The 18,692-nt window shown below is 44.7% G+C and overlaps 1 protein-coding gene across 2 annotated transcripts in view; it reads right to left on the reverse strand.

Moving 5' to 3' along the window:
• adgb (androglobin) overlaps positions 1 to 18,329 on the reverse strand; it is a 32,838-nt gene extending 14,509 nt beyond the window's left edge. For both annotated transcript variants that reach the window (XM_086018543.1, XM_086018542.1), the window contains exons 1-20: positions 17,824 to 18,329; positions 17,357 to 17,486; positions 16,768 to 16,860; positions 15,408 to 15,479; positions 14,685 to 14,864; positions 13,080 to 13,246; positions 11,727 to 11,813; positions 11,444 to 11,598; positions 10,651 to 10,727; positions 10,064 to 10,241; positions 9,676 to 9,769; positions 9,352 to 9,502; positions 5,720 to 5,765; positions 4,420 to 4,510; positions 4,280 to 4,343; positions 3,226 to 3,331; positions 2,621 to 2,759; positions 1,213 to 1,327; positions 444 to 608; positions 212 to 350 (exon numbers count right to left, since the gene is read on the reverse strand). In XM_086018543.1, coding sequence (XP_085874669.1) covers positions 212 to 350; positions 444 to 608; positions 1,213 to 1,327; positions 2,621 to 2,759; positions 3,226 to 3,331; positions 4,280 to 4,343; positions 4,420 to 4,510; positions 5,720 to 5,765; positions 9,352 to 9,502; positions 9,676 to 9,769; positions 10,064 to 10,241; positions 10,651 to 10,727; positions 11,444 to 11,598; positions 11,727 to 11,813; positions 13,080 to 13,246; positions 14,685 to 14,864; positions 15,408 to 15,479; positions 16,768 to 16,860; positions 17,357 to 17,486; positions 17,824 to 17,888 — 2,314 coding nt within the window. In that variant the 5' untranslated portion in view covers positions 17,889 to 18,329. The remainder of the gene's footprint in view (positions 1 to 211; positions 351 to 443; positions 609 to 1,212; positions 1,328 to 2,620; positions 2,760 to 3,225; positions 3,332 to 4,279; positions 4,344 to 4,419; positions 4,511 to 5,719; positions 5,766 to 9,351; positions 9,503 to 9,675; positions 9,770 to 10,063; positions 10,242 to 10,650; positions 10,728 to 11,443; positions 11,599 to 11,726; positions 11,814 to 13,079; positions 13,247 to 14,684; positions 14,865 to 15,407; positions 15,480 to 16,767; positions 16,861 to 17,356; positions 17,487 to 17,823) is intronic.
• Between the last annotated feature and the right edge of the window lie 363 nt (positions 18,330 to 18,692).

Raw genomic sequence — 18,692 nt, forward strand, 5'->3', positions numbered from 1 at the left:
GTATGCCAGTCAAGGCCTCCCCCCCTAATAAATGCCTACTTGAATCAATAAAAGCCCTGGACCATTAAATGAGGAAATACCGCTCACAGTGAATAGTCACCATATACCAACACGATGCATTCTTACACAACAATACAACGCTCACGTTTTGTGTGGCGATGACATCATATTGTAAAATGAACGCACAACCCCACAGAAAATGGCATGTTACATGCAGGCGAGTACGGTCTGCGTGTCCTAGCCAGCAGTGACGGGTCAGCAGTGAGGGCCAGTACAGCAAAGCGCTCCTGCGGGGTCATTTCCCTGTCCAGGGCATCGCACAGCATATGATAGACGGCCAAGCTGAAGACCTGAGGGGCCCCGGCGCACACACGTTCACATACAAGGGGAGACGATTTGTATGACGAGTACGGGGGGAAAAAAAAAAGGAGACGCGTACTAACCTTTTGGACCTGCCAGTTTTCCAGCGGGCTTTGTTTGGGACTGTAAGCTTCCTCCAGGTTGCGTCTTATTTGAGGCTTTGGGCCATGCCGGTCGTGAAAGGAAGCCACCACTTTGGACAGGGCACGCATGATAGCCTTTGCTTTCTCACTGAAACGAAGACTTTCCTACTTGAACGAAAAAGGATCATAAAGAAAACACATGATGGAGTCCTCTGTATTCACAAAGTTGATTCTCGGTATATTCTGATGAAAGCGTGTCACCTTCTCCCCGACAACTTGAGCTGTTATTTTCCTCACAGTAAAAATTGGTTGCGGTTTTGTATTCAACATCTTTTCAATGCTGACGTGACGTCAAAAGGCATTCAGTCGGAGTGTATTTCATTTAACTATGGGCCCTTTTTTTTTTAGCATGTACTATTTTGTGACAGGTTCAAGGGCAAATCACTGAGGCTGAAGAGAGAAAAGTAAGACAGCACACAAATACATAACTCTCATATCATAAATGGCTCTCTTGATAGTCACTACTTGTGTGAATACTTGCCATCTCCACACGTAACAAGCACCTAATAACCAGTCTTGTAATGTAGCAGAATGCAAAGAATTTCTTGAGTAAATGTTCCCGTATTTTCACTTTACTTTGACAAACATATTTCTGGAAACGTTCATTTTTACTCCATCACATTTCCCCTAATCCTATTTGCTAGCAGAAAATATCCAGAGAAAAAGTCAAATGTTCAACATTGTGGTAGGGATATCTAGCGTGATTCACCTTGGTACAGAGCGACATAATGGCATCCTCCTCCCCGAAGGAGAAAGGTGTTTTGCTGCACAGGTGCACATGGTAGCCCAGCTCTGCGTACGTGTGGAAGGACAAAACATGACGCCTGAAGGTGGGAGAGGAAACATGCAATCGGGATTTGTTCCAAAACATTTTTTTAAATTTTTTTTTATCATAAACCCCCGCGGCAGATTCCACGGTCCGTCCTCTGGTCTTTCCGAACACTGACACTAACAAATGAATCCCCTGGTGGAGAAAAAATCATGTGGAAATTAAAATTTGGAAGTTAACGACCTTCCCAGAACGACCCGTGTTCCACTTCGGAGGTCGCACAGTGATCTGAAAGATGTTTGTAGTGACACGGCGCGCGTCCTATGCAGTCGAAGAAGCAGCAGCCTGATGTGCTCTCCTAAGCACCAAGCCGAGTTCACAGTCTGGTCAGACCTGAGGAAAAGTGGAACTCCATTTCCACGCCTCCATTAGCTTTACATAATTCAGCGAACGCAGACTAACGCGACGGATGAGCAGCAGCAGGCGCTCTGTAGGATAGACGGCATCCAAAAGTGAGAGGATGCCAGATGAATGGAAAGACTATCTATGGTTGAGAAGAGGGAAAAAAACTAAATTGGTCGAGGCGGGGAGGTGAGCCTTGATTTTTCTTCTTTTTTTTTTCCTCTAAATGATCAAGGCAGGACAGCTTGTCTGAATGACAAATCAACGAATTGGAACATTGTGAAGCAGATACAGATGAGCCGCTTTGAATGAACACAAATAAGCACCCAGTGTGTGCTCCGGGCAGATGGACCTAATAAAAGCGAGCCTTATATATGTGAACGCAGCACCTGGCTCCATAAACTAGACCTTCTGCTCACGGCCAAAGCAGTGACCATTAAATAGGACTCATGTCTTTTGCTACTGCTTACATCACTGACAGTAGGCAGGCATTCATCTCTGTTAGACCGAATAACGGCTTAAATATCTCACTTTATTTTTTTTCCCCCCTATGAAAAGCTCTCCGTCGTCATCTGTAAAGAAAAGGCATACATTCAAGAAACCGGATCACACCATTTGGAATTAAAGACCTAAATTTAGCAGCCTTGTGTCATAATGCTGAACTAATTTCAGATTATTATGTGCAAGCGTGACCGTGGAAAAGCAACGTTAGGAGGAGAATTGTGCTTTGTGTTCACGCTGTACATGCACGTTAGGCTCATTGAAGATGATTTTGCCCATAGGTGCGAATGTGAGTGTGAATGTTTTTTGGTGTAGACTCCAGCAAAGAGCGGTTCTGCCCTCAATATTTGATTTTTTTTTCCCGTGTGTGTGTGTGTGTGTGTGTGTGTGTAGTCTTCACAAGGTGGTCCCAGGTGGAGAGCGTGAACACAGAATATGTCCTTACCCTGCGGGTAGGTTAAGCACGGTGGCTTTGGAGCAATTGGTCTCGATGGTGACGATGGGCGGCTGACACTGTCTGCTCTTCCAGTGGAACGGCGCGGCCTGGAGAAGGGCGGGGCAGCGAGTTGCCGAAAGGTCTTTGGCTGAGAGGGACGAAAAGGGTGGAGCCGACACAGGGGAAAACATTCACTTGCTATACATATTGATTGATACAGCCGTGCCTTGGGATATGACTAATTCATTCTGTACTCATCATTTTTTCCCATTGACAGGAATGAAAATGCCGTTAATCCATTCCAGCCGTCCCTCCAAAAAAAAAAAACTAAAATTGAATGTCAATCGTGATGCTCTTATGTGCTGCCAGAGATGACACTGTTCATTGGGATGTCTAAACTCCTCTTAGCTCATCAGTACGGCACTAATGTTAATGGTTCTTCACATAGGATAAAGAATATATGACTGGGTTGAGTTTACTGCCACTATACAGCACAAAAAATGTGTCTAAAAATACTCAAGTTACTTTTATCAAGGCACTACTGCAATTCAAATGAAGGTTGTGACCTTTAAAATACATCTGTATGTGGGTCACATGCCCACGTGACTACTCACTACTGTCTAGTTCTCCCCAGCGAAGCAGGCCAGAGAAACTGATGAGGATCTGGGAAGGATGCAGGCTGTCCACGCACAAGTAGTACGTCCCTCGCGCATATGAACACTGAGACAGACAAACACACACGTAGACTCATAAGCACACACGGGGCAACTTATCAGTGGGGAGGCAGACAAGGAGGAGAAAAGAAGCAGTGGAGGCCACGGGGAGGGGACGATAGATCAACTGATAGAGGCTTGCCTTAATGGGAGAGAGGCTTGAGGAAGGGTAGGAGAGTGGAGTAAGTCAGGCGAGATAGACGAGACAAAAGCAAAATACAAGGAGAGGGGCAGCAACAACGGTGATAAAGGAGACGACACGGGAGGTGGGAGGGGGAGATGCCGACGTGTTGGGAATGACAAGCAGAGTCGACCCCATCCCGGCAGATATGCAAACACTCCTCCGCAGACAAACACCTTGAGTCTACTTATGCCGCCAAACCATACGGCCTTGCTCAGAGGAGGCATTCGGGGACAAGTACTGGCACCAAGGATCGAAATGTTTGGACAGTCAATTTGCCATGAAGCCTTTTAATGCAAATACTTGCGCTGTGTCCCACATTTAAAGCGGATGTCAACCCAAAGACATTTTATTTCATGTTCTCTGCAGGCCCACTTGTTGAAACAAGGCATTCTGATTAATATTGTGTTTGTTGAATATGAGTTAAGCGGCAAAATGCACCTGTTTCTTGCCATCTCTGAGGGCGGCCATTTTGTCACTTCTCTCAACTGAAAATGACATCACAGTTGCTCAGGGGACGACCAATCACAGCTCACCGGTTGTCTGAAGTTACCTGAGCCCGGAGCAGTTGCGATGTCATTTTCTGCCGACAGAAGTGACAAATTGGCCGCCCCCAGAGATGGCTAAAAACGGGTGGATTAACTTTAAGAACATTGCGGAATGGAAGACACTAAATTGTCCATAGCTGTGAATATGAGTGTGAATGAATGTTTGGACAAGCGCTAAGCGAAAACGGATGCATCATCCACAACCACAACTCCAAAGGGTGGGTACCTTAAGAAGAGACTTCTGGACTTGGTGTGGGTACCTTTCTGGGTTATGGAACACCAACAAGCGACTAGTGGAGGGGGGGGGGAAATTGTGTTGATAAAGGTCCCATTATCATGTTTTGAATGTGTATGTGTGTGTGTTACCAGAAACATTTAGGAAAGTCTTCCAGTTCCACCCAAGCCTCTGGTAGTATGGGTTTGACTATGGGTTCTTTTATGACACTCCTCGGTGGATCTGAAAAGACAAGATTAAATTCTTTTTTCCTTTTTTTAATTTATTTTATTGGCACTACTTACGAACCATGTTTCGGCCCGAGCTTCTTCCACTAACTGATCAACTCTCTTTTATGTCTACGACACACCCTTATTGAGACAATTTAATGAAACAATTTGGAACAACTGACAGCATCCTTGTAGGAGAAAATCAGCCGAATGTGATTTGGATGTCACATATCCTGTGAAAACTCAGACAACAAAAGGCCTTCCCTTTAGAGACTCGCAGCGACTTATCGTCCAATCATCAATCTTCAACACGGTGACCGGAATTGGCCCAACTCCCACGTAATGGCAGCCCTACTCCCACTCACCCACTCCCACTTCAACTCAAGGCATCTGGAGTCCGGGTCATGGAGACATATGCACACAGACACACACCCCATCCAATGAGACGCACGCACATACAACAAACAGTCTCTGATGCTGAGGAATGGTTGCCCGTTCCTTCAACCTGCAGGTGTTACTAAGCAACTGAACCAGGGCAGAGAAAACTGGCCGGCTGTCTAAAGGCATCGTTTCAGCACTCTCTCCTTGCAAGTGTCTTGGCCAACTAAAGGAGGCGTGCAGAGGGAGATGGACGCAGTGAAAAGTGGGCGATTCTAGTCGCAGGCAAAAATCGCGGAAGCCAAAAATTCAAATTGCATACTTGTCCGATGGAATGTTGGGTGTTAAACTTTACGCTACTTTCCTGGCTTGTTGGCATTTCCGTAGACAGACTGGCATTATTAAATGACGGCAGTTTGATTTAATCGACCTGGTACAGCGTCCATTGTGACTCCTTGAGAGGGGACAGTTCATGAGCGAGGACATCTGCAGGATTCTGCCCGAATGAACAATGATCTGCTTTAAGTAGTCAAAATTAGGGATGGACTGATTGTCGGCCGGGCCAGTAACACATCATTCCAGATTAGCAAAATTCCACTAATCAGCTCTATTAAGACTTGCCAGCAAGGCGGCAAACTTGTTTGTGCAGTCAACATTGAGACAGTGTGGTGAGAGCTGTGTGCAGCTCCCAATAGGTCAGCACTATCAATATATGCAAACAGAAAACTAGCGTGGTAGGAATGATAGAATTTGACTTCAGGAAAGGAATTCTTGTGTTTACATTGTGTTAATCATTCTCTGAAAGCCATGCGGGCACTTTTAATTGCAAAGCGACAACGTTTACCAATGGAGACAGCGTCATCGTCCTTCTTCTTGTCCTCTGCGGGAACCTGAAGGGACACAGAGGGAGAAAGAGAAAAGGAGTGAGCAGTTGAGTTGTAGAAGCATCCAGAAGCACACCCCAGAGACGCGCCTCAGACTCCTCTGGTGACTCCGTGACAGCTGCGGTGGTGCGCCGTCCCCAATGATCACCACAGGACAGCAGACAGGGTTTAATGTGACAAGGGGCCGCTCCTCCCCTGCTGCTGCTCCACAACACCACCAGGGAAGAGTGCTGCTAATTTACTCTGACTGTCACTAACAGATGAGGAGTTATGTTGTTGTTGTTTAGCACGTTAATTCTGTCGGGGTGGGCGGGGGCTTTGGATTACGCAACTGCTCCGGTGTCATGTTCATTTGCCCGACAAATCATTCCATTTTTCTAATTAGCCATTTGCAAATTCCATCATATTGTGTCTGAGCGAGCTGGGAAATTGGAGAGCGCACTAGTGCCATGCGGTGCAAGGGGCCCGGCTTGAGAATTTCTGTTTTTAGAGATACGAGCGGTCAGTCGGATTTTTTTTTTTTTTTGCTCTGATTTACTAGCGAAAACTCAATTTAAGTCACTTTGCAAGACTGAGCAGTGCGGCAAAAAAAAAAGTCAACAATTTATCGAAAAAGAGGCTTCAAGTTGTTTAATAGCTCTGCCAGTTTGTTTACTGTCAAGGTAAACATAAAATGAATTGTATATTTAGTTTTATATTTTAAACAACTAAATAGTGTTGACTTAAGAATAGCACGCTAGCTTCATGCTAACATATCAAATCACCATTGACAAGAACCCTTTAAGCAGAGCTGCGATTCCGACCGTAAACTTCAATCCCCCGCACTGGCCAATATTTGAACAGAAAGAGTGAGTCTTTGCGCCATGGAAGCCTGTTCACAGCCTGGTCCCTCACTCAAATCTTTCCCCCAAGCAACAACAACTCACCTCGCCGCAAAAAATAGACACAAGACGGACTACAGTCGAAAGACGGATGAAATACATGGGCTTCCGACAATGCTTACATAGTCCGTCAACTTTAAAATTTTACCCGTCATTTGTCAAGCGTCAGCAAACCGGGCGTGCGTCATAGGCGGATAGACTGAATGCCGTTAAGCATTGACAACGCGATGTTGTGTCAAAAAGCCACATTCAAGTGCAGGAGCTGTTGCGCTTCCGCAAAACGTCCACAACACTCGATCTGAATTGTTCCTCTTCAGAAGCACCGAGTAGCAATCCAAGTGGAAGTCCAACATCTTATTCAGCTCTTGACGACAACTCGAGCTTCCTGGGCAAGACTCTGGTGACTCACAACGTGTGCGTGCGCGTGTGTGTGTGCTTGTGTGTTCGTGTGAGTCACCCCTTATTTGAATAAGCAGAGAGGGACTCAGACAGAAAAGAAGCCTCGTGATTAGGAGGCACATTTTACCTCTTTTCCGGCAGATGCTCTGATGTAAAATTCCATGTGACGCAAGAATGAAATGAAAGCAGCCACTAGATTAATATAAAACATAACACACAAGTCAAGCATAAGGCTAGCATAGCAATCGACAGTATGTCTTCAGTCCGTTTTTCTTTCCGTCAAACAGCGCGAAACAGAAGCTTGGGTCCAATGAAAAAATGTTGGTCAATATCAGCTCCGTCTCCTCAAACCTAATAGAAAGCCTTTAAAATTGCGGCATTAGACCTTTGAGGTACCGCTGTCGAAATCAAAACAAATGTTACGCATAGTTTGTCCTGTCCACTCACAGAGCGCTGGTCTTTCGTGACATATCTCACATGCAAGACTCCTCTGTTCTTAATCTGCTGCCTCCTGATTAGAAAGCTATTTTTTTCGTGAGCAAATCACAGTCCTGGACGGAAAACTGGAAGGGAGACTATTTCTTTAATCCCAGACTTCCTGGAGCTTTATATGACAAAGTCAGCAGAGTTAAGTCTCTTCTCCCTGAGTGACTTCCTCTATCAATGATATTTTCTTCCTCTCCGCTGACGTTTTCCAATTCTTGAATGAAATAAGTAAAGAAAAAAATATCAAATCTTTACCCATTTGGACCGGACCTCGAAGGCCCGCCTAGTAAAAGGAACAGCGCAGAAGACCTTCGGCGATTAACCACATTCCGAGAATAGTCGAGGTTAAGGCGGCGCGCTTGCATAAGGGGGCCTAATTCTTGAAAGCACATTAAACAGGGAGGAAAAGAACCATTGGGGGATATTAGGAGCGTCATGTGACGCCACCATCTTTTCTTTTTTAATCCTGGCGGGGTGAGGGGGGAGCTCAGCGCAGATGTTGATTCTTTTGGCAAGAGTTGACAGAAACAGAGGGAGGGGGTCAAAGCGGCAAAAACGCCTTCTCACAATCGACTAGAGCGGCCGCCTGATCCGCCGTGTGCATGGCGGCGCGCACACTAAACGACAGCTTGTGCCCATGCTGCCCTGGTGTAACCTCGCTATAACTGGTCCCAGTTACACAAGAGGGCGATTCATCTCAACTATTCCGCTGTATGCTGAGAGTGATGTGTAATAATACCCCCGCCCCCACACACACACACACTGCGCCCTCAGGAGACATACACACTGATGGCTCACCCCTCTAATTGCACTGCTTTTCTTTTTTTTCCTCTCCATCTGCACGATACGCCACCTCTCACCAGTATGACCCGCCGCGACCGCCTCATGCCAGAGATTCTATTTGCGCATCTCGGTTTCTTGCTCGGCTGCTTCCTCCCCGTTTTTCATTCGCTCGCCTTTTCATTAGCCGCAGCGCTGCCCTCCTTATTTGCGCCGCTATCTTTGTCGGTTTCGCTCTGCCTCCACCGCCGCCGCCGTTTGTTGTGTACCCGCCGCCCTCGTCTCCCGTCTATTGCTGGCTCTCTCTGTGGTGCAGATGTGCCCCTGGTCACTAGTGGCCTGGCTGGAGGATAACAGAAGTGACTTTGAGACTGGGTGATGGCTGCCTTGCTGTCACTGACACTGAAAGCCTACATGATGGGCTGTCAGAGGGCAAGAATTGCCTTGTTGAGGCCTCAAAAGAACCCCCCCAAAAAATCATCATGTATGACATCATTAGCGAGCACCTAAACTAGGATTAATGCCGCAATAGTGTTTAATTTTTCGTAGTTGAAAAACGGCATTCTGATTAATATGGCGTTTGTGGAATAAGAGTTAATCCACTCCTTTTTAGCGATCTCAGGGGGCGGCCATTTTGTCACTTCTGTCCACTGAAAATCACAACTACTGAGAGCTCAGGTAACGACCAATCACGGCTGAGCATCAGAAAACAGGTCAGCCATATTCTTGAAAAAAAAATATGTTTGGGTTGACTACGCTTTAAGGCAAACAAAATATGACATTGAGAAAGTTCCACTGCGGCAGTTTGACACGAAAGAAAGATCCGTGTTCGCAATTGTTGTCATTGTGTTAAGTGAAATTCTTTCATATCAAAAGCACCAGAGGTATTGGTACTCGGTATCGGTAAGCCCAAGAGTGATACTCAAATTGGCATTGGTGTGAAAAAAGGTGGTATTGAACATCCAAGGTATAAACTGTTGAATATGCTCATGTGAGATTTGCTTCATTATGCCACACGTGCCCTTGCAGAGAGTAATTAGAAGTACCTCGACCTCCTCGACGACGGTTTCGCAGTTAACATCGCTTTCGGCGGCATCGGGATCGATGGCCTCGCGTCCTTCGTTCTCCGCCCCCTCGGGGATGGAGTCCAGAGGGGGCGTGTAGAGCCGCTTCTTTGGAACGCTCCACTTGTCCACTCTGACATGCAGGATACATAGGTCATGTATGTGTATACATCGTGCCACAAGCGCGTCATACGCCAAGACGTTTGCAGCGACGGACTGCCGCATTTGTGTCTTACGCCACCAGCTCAATGAATACGATGGCAGATATGATTCATCCTTTGAAAATATTTCAGAGCGCACACACACCGCTCTGTGGAGCGGCTAGGCGGGCTCTTGACGCGCTGGTCGATGAAGGGGCTGGCGATGCTGACGAACTCCTCGGGTTTGGGCAAAGGAATAACTGCGATAAGGGGAAACACAAAAGACACAGCACACCCACACTTGATCTCATTTCTTGCATCAATGATGTCAGACAAGCTAGCCACTAGTCTCACTATTGTGGCTATCTTCCAACGCTGTATAACCTCCCATGCACAGCTCCTCCCGATTTAGATTTTGCTTTGCTCTCTACTCGTTATTTATCCATGACATTCACCTACACCGTATCACAGAATTTCACAAAACGGTTTGATATACGCCTCTGTATCCGCCCCCCGCCCCCAACTCCTCGTGGTTCTTTTTCCGTCCCGCTTACTTTGCGGTTCAGCGCTGATCACCGGCTTCTTGCTTTTCTTGCGGAACAGTTTCCATTGTGGCTCAGGCGGAGGCTGGTAGGGTAACTCCAAGGGGCACGTTCGGGTCTGGGTCAACAGGACAACGTGGCTGTGGCGCAGACATAGGTTGTAGCGACGGAGCGCTTCCGAGGAGTCAGCCTGTATGAAAGGAAAACACAGAGGAAGGTGCAGAAAACAGAGAAAATATCAAAATTAGGTTGGAAAATTGAGACTAAAAGTTGAATTTGCAAGAAAAAAAAAAAAAGCTGAAACTTTGTCAATGAACTAATACTGTGAAAATAAGTTATTGGAATTCCCATGTACCGAAAACAATCCTTGACCTTTTGGTTTATCATCCAACGAGACGTTTTTTTACTTTTTTTTGACAAATATACTGGACAGAACTTTAATTTCCTACTCATCGACTTCATTCTAGTAACACTGGGACATTCTTCTACACAACATCTTTCTGGTAACAGTATTTTTTTTTTCCTTTACCTAGTTTGGCGCTAGTACTCCTTCGTACTTTTGAACATTAGCACACTGTTGATAACGGCATAATACGTACCATTTTTGTGTATACAAAGGGGTCATCGGGTAGCTGATTGGGATAGAAGCTGGCGCACACCACCAATTTGCGGTTACCTGAGAAAGGTGCATGAACAAATAAATAATAAAGCGTGTCATTATGCAAAACATCATGAGAATTTCAGCTGATAACCAATAAAACATGACACATATTTCTTAGAGTCCATTCGACTCTGTGCTGGGGTCTAAGGTAATCCGCAATTGGACCTGCCTCGTTTCAAATTGTATTTTATGTGATAAAAAACAGCTCGGGGACATAGGAAGTCTAAGAATTATTTTATTTATTTTTTTTTGCAGAAGCAGCTCTCCGTGTTGCAATTTACAGGCGGTTAATGTGGAGTCAATATACTACGAAATAGCAGCTGGCCTTTAACAACATAACAGGTAGTCAGGATGGAATAATGCCAGACTGGCAGATTTGCATCCCACAAGCTTTCACGTAATTACGAGACAATTATCTTGTTATGTGGATGTTGCCGTCATGAGACGAGCGCACTTGACTTGGGCGGCTCGTCTGGCCTGCGCGGCGGCGATTCACCCTGCCGCTGCTCCCTCTGCTGGTTTATTTATAGTCCGACCGAGCCCGGATGGACCCACCCCTGAGTCGAGGAAAGCAGGAGGTGGCGACTTCAAACGACACGAAAAAGACTTCCCGTGTCTCGTGGATGCATACCAATGGAGGTATAGACAATACTCGGCATTTACGAACGATACTTGCGTGTGTAAAAGACACCGGAAACGTTGGTGGTATAGCACTGTGTTTGTGACCTGACCTTTGTCCATGTCCCGATGGCTCCTGTGATCACTGAGGGATGAACTCCTCCTCGAATGCGAGTGATGCTTCTTCTGCTGCAGTTTCACGCATTTGTGCATGAATTCCGGGATGTTGCCTTTTAAGAAATCCCACGTTTTTCTCCGGCACACATAGCTGGGAGCAGGTTCAAGAATCAGTAGGGTGTTTTGTTTTTTCATACTGTGATGTATTGCAATTTGCAAGTTCATTGCTGTGTATACAAAAGATGAGCAAGACTTAATTATGTGGAGCAGTACACTTACTTTATCGGGCTGATTTCCGGGATCCAGCCGGTAAGGTGGTGGATGAAGTTGAACTCGCCAATCTCGTCGGAGAGCTGTGACATTTTACTGGGAGGGAAAACAAGTAGAGGTGCAACAATATGAAAGGATGAGCAAATAAAACATGAGCAAATATGCTTACCATCCAAGAACAACACCATTTTAAAGGTATCCTGGTTTGTGCTAATGAGGAGTCATGAATATTGGAGAGTACAGTGGCGCCCTAAGATACAAGTTGAATTCATTCTTTGACCCCGCTCAAATCATGTGTCCCCATTGAAATGAATGGAATCGTCCCCAAACAGAATTCTGTAACGTGTTTTTTAATGACATTTTAATTCAATTAAAAATAACTAAATTGTCATTGTCGCAATTTCACCTATACTAATCATTCTTCGCAGAGGACAAATAAAAAAAAGTCTGTATTCTGTAAATGACAATTGCTTGAGGAAGACTGCTAGCGTCAGTGCCTCCCCCCCCCCCCCCACAAAAGAAGCATTCGACACACAGCAATTGTCGCAAAATTGCTGAATCAAGGACAAAACAGTAGAGAATTTATTTAGCTCAGAAAAGAGGAATATGTCAGCATATCAGTCACACGGAAAATGCACTTTATTCATTGCTCACTTGAATCATTTGGTTATATCCAGAAATGTGTTTTATCAAACCTGGAGGAAGCAACATTAACGTCCGAGCATTTTGAGAACTTCCAAGCCATCTTGTGGACTTGAGTGTATGACAGTGAGTACGTGTCAGCAGAAACAGATGGCCCCAATAAGCTCTAATTGGCCCTCTTGGGAATCGCTATGTCTGGTCCGCAGTCATGGCACTCAAGGAAATGAATCCACTACAGAAGTTCACCAACTCAGCTTAAAAATACAACTTTTCCCAAGAGACACAAAAAAAAAAAAAAAAAACGAAACCACTATGACTTAGGAATGCTTCAATGGGGTGGGGGGTGGTTAGTGTCCTTTGTTTCCTGTTTCAGATTAAAAATTCATTCATTGGTCAACCTTCAGTGGACAACCGAACGGGACGCATCTTCTTCACACGCCACGCTGCTGCATCACTGACATGCCACCAAGTTTGACGCAAGCCGGGACAGAAATGAGGTCACACCGAGGCCTTCGTCCAGTCAGCAAAATAGGCTTGATTGTTACCAGAGTTTAAAACACTTCCGGTAGAAGTGCATTTAAATGACTACTAAGGAATATTCACTGGCCACTTTCGACCAGCCCACGATCTTTTTTCTGGGCCGAATCATACATACAGTACGGTTAAAATGTGTTTGTGTTGCTTAACCCTAATGCAAAATACTGAAACGATGCCACTCACTTCCTGTTGACATCTTCACTGAGCGGCCTCGTGTTAATAACTTTGACGAGCGCCTTGGCCAACAGCATGGGCCACAGCTCCGCCCGACAGCTGGACGCCGGCAGCAGCAGATTGTGGTCTTTGTCGAACGGCATGGTATCATCTACCGTTATCTTCCTCCAGCAACCCTGAATGCACAGAGGAAAGACTGTTTTTTTTTTCCCCAGACTCATCTGTTGGAAACAAACAGTGAGTTTGTGCTTTAGCACAGTGTGTGGTGTCAGGGCCTGTCTGGGGCGGTGGAGAACAAGGCTACATAGAGAGGAGAGCTGCTCGCACGCGCACACACACACAGGCGGGCGTTAATAACCTGTTCACAGCTGCGCCTGTCTGCTACCCGAGCAGTACGTGATGCAGGTCGATGCGCTACGGCGCTCGTTCTTGTCAAGCTACTGCACCAACACAGAGATCGTGGATGGGCAACTGGCGGCTCACGGGCCTTAATTTGAGAAAATATAGGTATTTTTGGAGGGGGATAACATTTTATGTTTTCAAACCCCCAAAATACTTCAAAAACGCTGAATGTATGTTTTCCACAAAAAATGGGGGATATCTAAAATATGAAAAAATATTGGGAAAAATAAGATGCAAATCCGCAGCTGCCAAACTGCAATTATATTTTTTCGTGGATTTGGAATGATGTGGAGGACAAACATAGTACCTCAATAATATATTTTTAAAAAAGAGTGAGTTGATTTTGGTGGAAGAAATGTACAAAATGAGTTCTTGCACTTCTTGTTCAGCAGTTTTGTGCCATCCTTGAATGGTAATTTTTATGCAAGCGAGCCTTTTGCACTGGAAAAATAAAATGAGTGTGTGGTTATTTTGTCGTTTGCTTCAAAGCCTTTGTTGTTGAGTTCATTGATACGATAAAAATATATTATCAAAAATGCATGTTTTTGCCCATATTTAAAATAACACCCCCACCCACCCCGTAGCACTCATATAAGACCCCTTGTGGACCCCTCCGACATTTAAGTTGCCCATCCCGGATATCGATGGTAGAATCACAATTGCACGCAATTTCACAGAACATCACAAGTAGTGCCTGTGAAAACTCTCCATCATCCAGGCCTCAGTTATCCGGGGGGAGGGTTAAATCAAGGGCAGCTGGATTTGGAGTAGTGTATACTTGACTTCCAAAAGGCTTCTCCTTACTCCAGTGGCCACTGATCCAAAGCTCCCTGATAAGAGGAATATAAGAGGAATTGTAGGAATTGTGAAGAGCAGTGTGAGAAAAACAGAAGGATTGTGATAGTGTAGATTCAGAAGAAGAATGAGATGCTTGAGGCAGGGACAGGAGTGGTTGACGAGCAAACAATCAAGCCGGGGAGGAGCTGAGTTTTTAATGCCGTAACAATCACCATCTGTTTGCGTGCTACGGTCGACACGGCGACCACTGTTTCATGTTTGTTTTTGGGGGGGTTTTTTGTCAACGTAGATGATATATATCACTACATTTTCACGGCTTCCACTATTCACATTGTCATTAATTGCATTCCGTTTTCTTTTGCCGACTGACGGGGAGGCATTCAGGGTCCCTTTTTCAGCACGAGTGACACTCACCATCCAGAAGAGTCGAACCAGGTATTTCCCGTAGCTGTTGAAGAGCGGCACGTGGCCTTTACCCGCCTTGCATAGCGAGTAGATGTGCTCCCAAGGTTTCCAGCCGTGTTGGTCTGAAGCTTCGGGGTGGTGAAAGACTTTCCAAACGATGTAGATCTCACTGATGATCCACCTCATCAGCTTGGGAAGAAGAAGCAAGATACCCGCATTCATGGCCTTCTTTAAAGAGAACTGTTTGATGTTGTCACATAAGCATGATTCGGAGCAAATGCGTTGTCTTGTACCAGTCCAAAAAAATACATATGTACCTGTCCAATCTTAAAAAAACAAGCAGGCGAGGTGTATTTTTTTTGTCCGGTAGTTCTCATGAATGTAGTTAATTTCACATTTTTGGTTATAAAGTTGCCCGTTAGCAAGGCTATGGGAACACATTGCTGTGTGTAGCTATCAAAATGGTGTCATAGTAAAGAAAAAAAAAATGTTCTTTTGTACTTTAATACACTTCAGATTCTGCACTTACATTTATTTACTTCAGTTAAATCATTCATTTATTTGCCAGACCTTTTTTCTTTACACAAGTATCTGTGTTTCTACTTAAAAAGTGTAAGCATTTTTGCCATCTCTGTTCATCGCTACAGCCACTCAATTTCCCTCGTTAATTAATGGCTCATCAAATGAAAAAAAAAAAATAGCAGCCGTTTCTCAGTTCACGTTCTTACTAACCTCACTGCAAAGCAGATGTTGGTTGGAGGACACCAGGTCAAAGCTGAGCGTATTCTCAACAACTGTGGGCACCTAAAATAAAACACGTGGATGGAAATGAGCGCATTCACACAACACAAAGCTGTGCAGCAGTCACAGGTAAGCTTTTTAAAGTCGACACCAACGTGTGTCCTACTTAACACTTCCCCGGGGGGGGCCTTTGCTGGTCTAGCCTCACCGTGATACTCCCCTGACTGCCATATCCGCGATGAACGTTCTACTCGCACCTTAATAGACTCCAAAGAATGACTAATTAAATATTAACAATTGTGTTCGCCGATGGCTACAGAGACCAACAGAGGGTCAAAGGTGGCCGTGTTTTGCGAGCGGGAGACGACTTCAATGAGTTGCGCTTCGGTCGATAAAATAAGCTTTAGAAATCTGAGATGAAGAGAGATGTCATCGCACGCAAACTGGAGACGGCGGAAAGCGCTTGCGATTGGCCTCGGCCCCCCCGTCGCAGGGATTTAATTAAACTCTATTGACATCAGGAGTGAAAAGGCAGATTGCGATCTGGCAATGACTTATTCAAAGAAAAAGGAAAAAAAAAAAACAGAAGACCTCCAGGAATCGCTCAATCCCGCGCTGAGGGATGTGGAAGTGAAAAGTGTTGCAATTAAAACATCATTGTGGAACCATAAAGACCATGTTTCCTCTTGTTGAGGATGAGGGAGTTTGTTTGCCCAAGTGTAGAGTGTGCCAGGCGTCTATTCGGGAAAAGGGGAGTCATTTCCATCCATCCATTTTGTGCAGCACTTGTCCTCATTAGGCCCGCCGCACACTGAGTGACGCGGACGAACGCACACTCAAACGATTGACTGTCGCACATGTACCGCATCACTGCAAGGGAAAAATCTGGGACACCTGGTGTTTGGATCAGGAAACGTCCTGAGGGACCGCATATATATATATATATATATATATATATATTTCAAGGTCGAGTTTGCAGTGGTAATTGAGCAAAGGAGACTAAATATATCATATATAAATGATATATTCCAAAAAATATTACATCAAACCGGTAACATGTCGTTTTTGGTCAAGTCTTGCTAGCAATGTAGCAGACCAGTCCAGTGTGTAGACTGCCTCTTGTGCAAAGTCAGTTAGGATAGGCTCCAGCTCTGCTGTGATGCTACCGAGGACAAGTGCTAAAATAATAGATAATGATAATAACAAACTTGAGCTTTACAGATGCCATGTCTGCTGTGCAGGCACTGCGGGTTGTAACAATAGCTTCTGCATGTGTTTATAAATCCGGTCTGCAATGCAATAAATGAGGGAAAATTGCACTACATTTTTGTTATAAAGTTTTAAGGTTTACCATGTTGACAAGAAACTCTGTAGGGCGCCTCCAGTACTCCACATTCAAAGAAGCCGGAAGGCTAATTTTCCCCTCTGGGTCGTCAAAGAACAGCTGTAAAAGAATAATGTAACATGCAGCTAGTGTCATTATTGGATTTGTGTTCCGCTTAAAGTGGAAGTCAACGCACATTTTTTTTTTCAAGAATATGTTCTATGCGAGCGCACTAGTTGAAACAGGGCATTTTGATAAATATTGCGTTTATGGAATACGTGTTAATCCACTCGTTTTTAGCCATCTCCGGGGGCGGCCATTTTGTCTTCTGTCGACTGAAAATGACATCACAACTGCTCACAACGACCAATCACGGCTCAGATTCAGAAAACAGGACAGCCGTGATTGGTCGTTGTGAGCAGTTGTGATGTCATTTTCAGTCGACAGAAGACAAAACGGCCGCCCCCGGAGATGGCTAAAAACGAGTGCATTTTGCTGCTTAATTTATGTTCCCCAAATGCAAAATGAATCAGAATGCCCTGTTTCAACTAGTGGGCCTGCTGGGAACACATTCTTGAAAAAAATCTGTTTAGCTTGACTTCAGCTTTCCCTTTACATTTGTAATGGGAGGCTTCTTTGGATCTTCTTTGCCTGAGTCCCATTTCTCCCTGTAGACATCCCCGTCATTCCACTCGGGCCACACGTCGTCCAGGCTGTCGGTAGAAGTGATGGGTGCTGAACATACTCTGAAATTGGGAGAGGACGCAAGTCAGACTCTCTACTACATTGTCTGTCAGCTGTTGTGGCTTGCTCTGAAGCTATACTCATTTGGTTGGCAAACTTTGTGAGGGAGTGAAATATTTGACAGACAGTTGCTACTTAAACAGCTCAGGAAAGCCAGACCGTGCACATTAACCGAGAAGAAGAAGGCTGGGCCCAGAGTCGAACCCAGAACCTTGGAACTGTGAGGCAGACGTGCTGAGCAATTTCTATTACATCGAATTAAGAGTATTCAATGAACATAACATGTAACATGAGCTCAGGAAACTCAATTGTGATATATGGGTACGGAATACAACTCACTCTGCCTGCACGTCGGATATTTTGCTGGAAGTGGATTCCTTTTTCTTGAACTGGGCTTTTGACATTGTGTGTCAGGCAAATCCACCGTCGTCATACGTCCTTTAATGTCGCCCCTCTAACCAGCAAAGTCGCTTAGACTAGCCAGCGCCATCTTCTCAAGAAGCAATTAATGACGAATTCTCGAAAGTCATAAGCTTCAGTTGACCGTTCGGGAAAGAAATTGTTTAAAGCCGACACTAGTTTGAATTTGGAGACGTACCTTGCTTGTGACAGGTGGCTCACGGTAATTAAACGCAACGTGAAGCCAAACTCACTTTGTGCGCGAGCCAGATAGGCACTTTACTGTGTATGAACTCGTTATTTTGTATTTGTTCAGCTGACAAATTTAAATAAACAAAAGAAAAACATTAACAGAGCTTTCAAGTAACAATAGCGGTAGTATTCTTCTAACGAGCTACAACGCCACAGGTGCGTGTGTACCCTCTTCCGGTCCCGCGCTGAAATGTTTTGATGTGTTTCCTAGGTAACGTTGGCGGAGTCTTGACTTCGTCCGTCTTTTGTTGCTATGCGGAAGTCTGGCCGCTTTTTCTTCGTCATTACGAAAAACAACAAATAAATAAATAATATTAAATAAATACATTATAAAATTACATTGTTTTAAGATGAGGTCATTCCTCAATAAACAATGCACAAATAAATACATTAACACAACATTACTACTGATATTTTACAACATTACAATCAAACCACCAAATGTTGAATGGTTTAATCCCATTGAATATGACATCTGTCTATGTATTCTTGTTATATATTTAATTATATTTATTATGATTTAACATATTTTGGCAATTTTTTTCATTTGTTCTCAT

The sequence above is a fragment of the Filicampus tigris genome, chromosome 20 (assembly GCF_054856515.1).
Source record: "Filicampus tigris isolate MCC_2025a chromosome 20, RoL_Ftig_1.0, whole genome shotgun sequence".
Lineage (NCBI taxonomy): Eukaryota > Metazoa > Chordata > Actinopteri > Syngnathiformes > Syngnathidae > Filicampus > Filicampus tigris.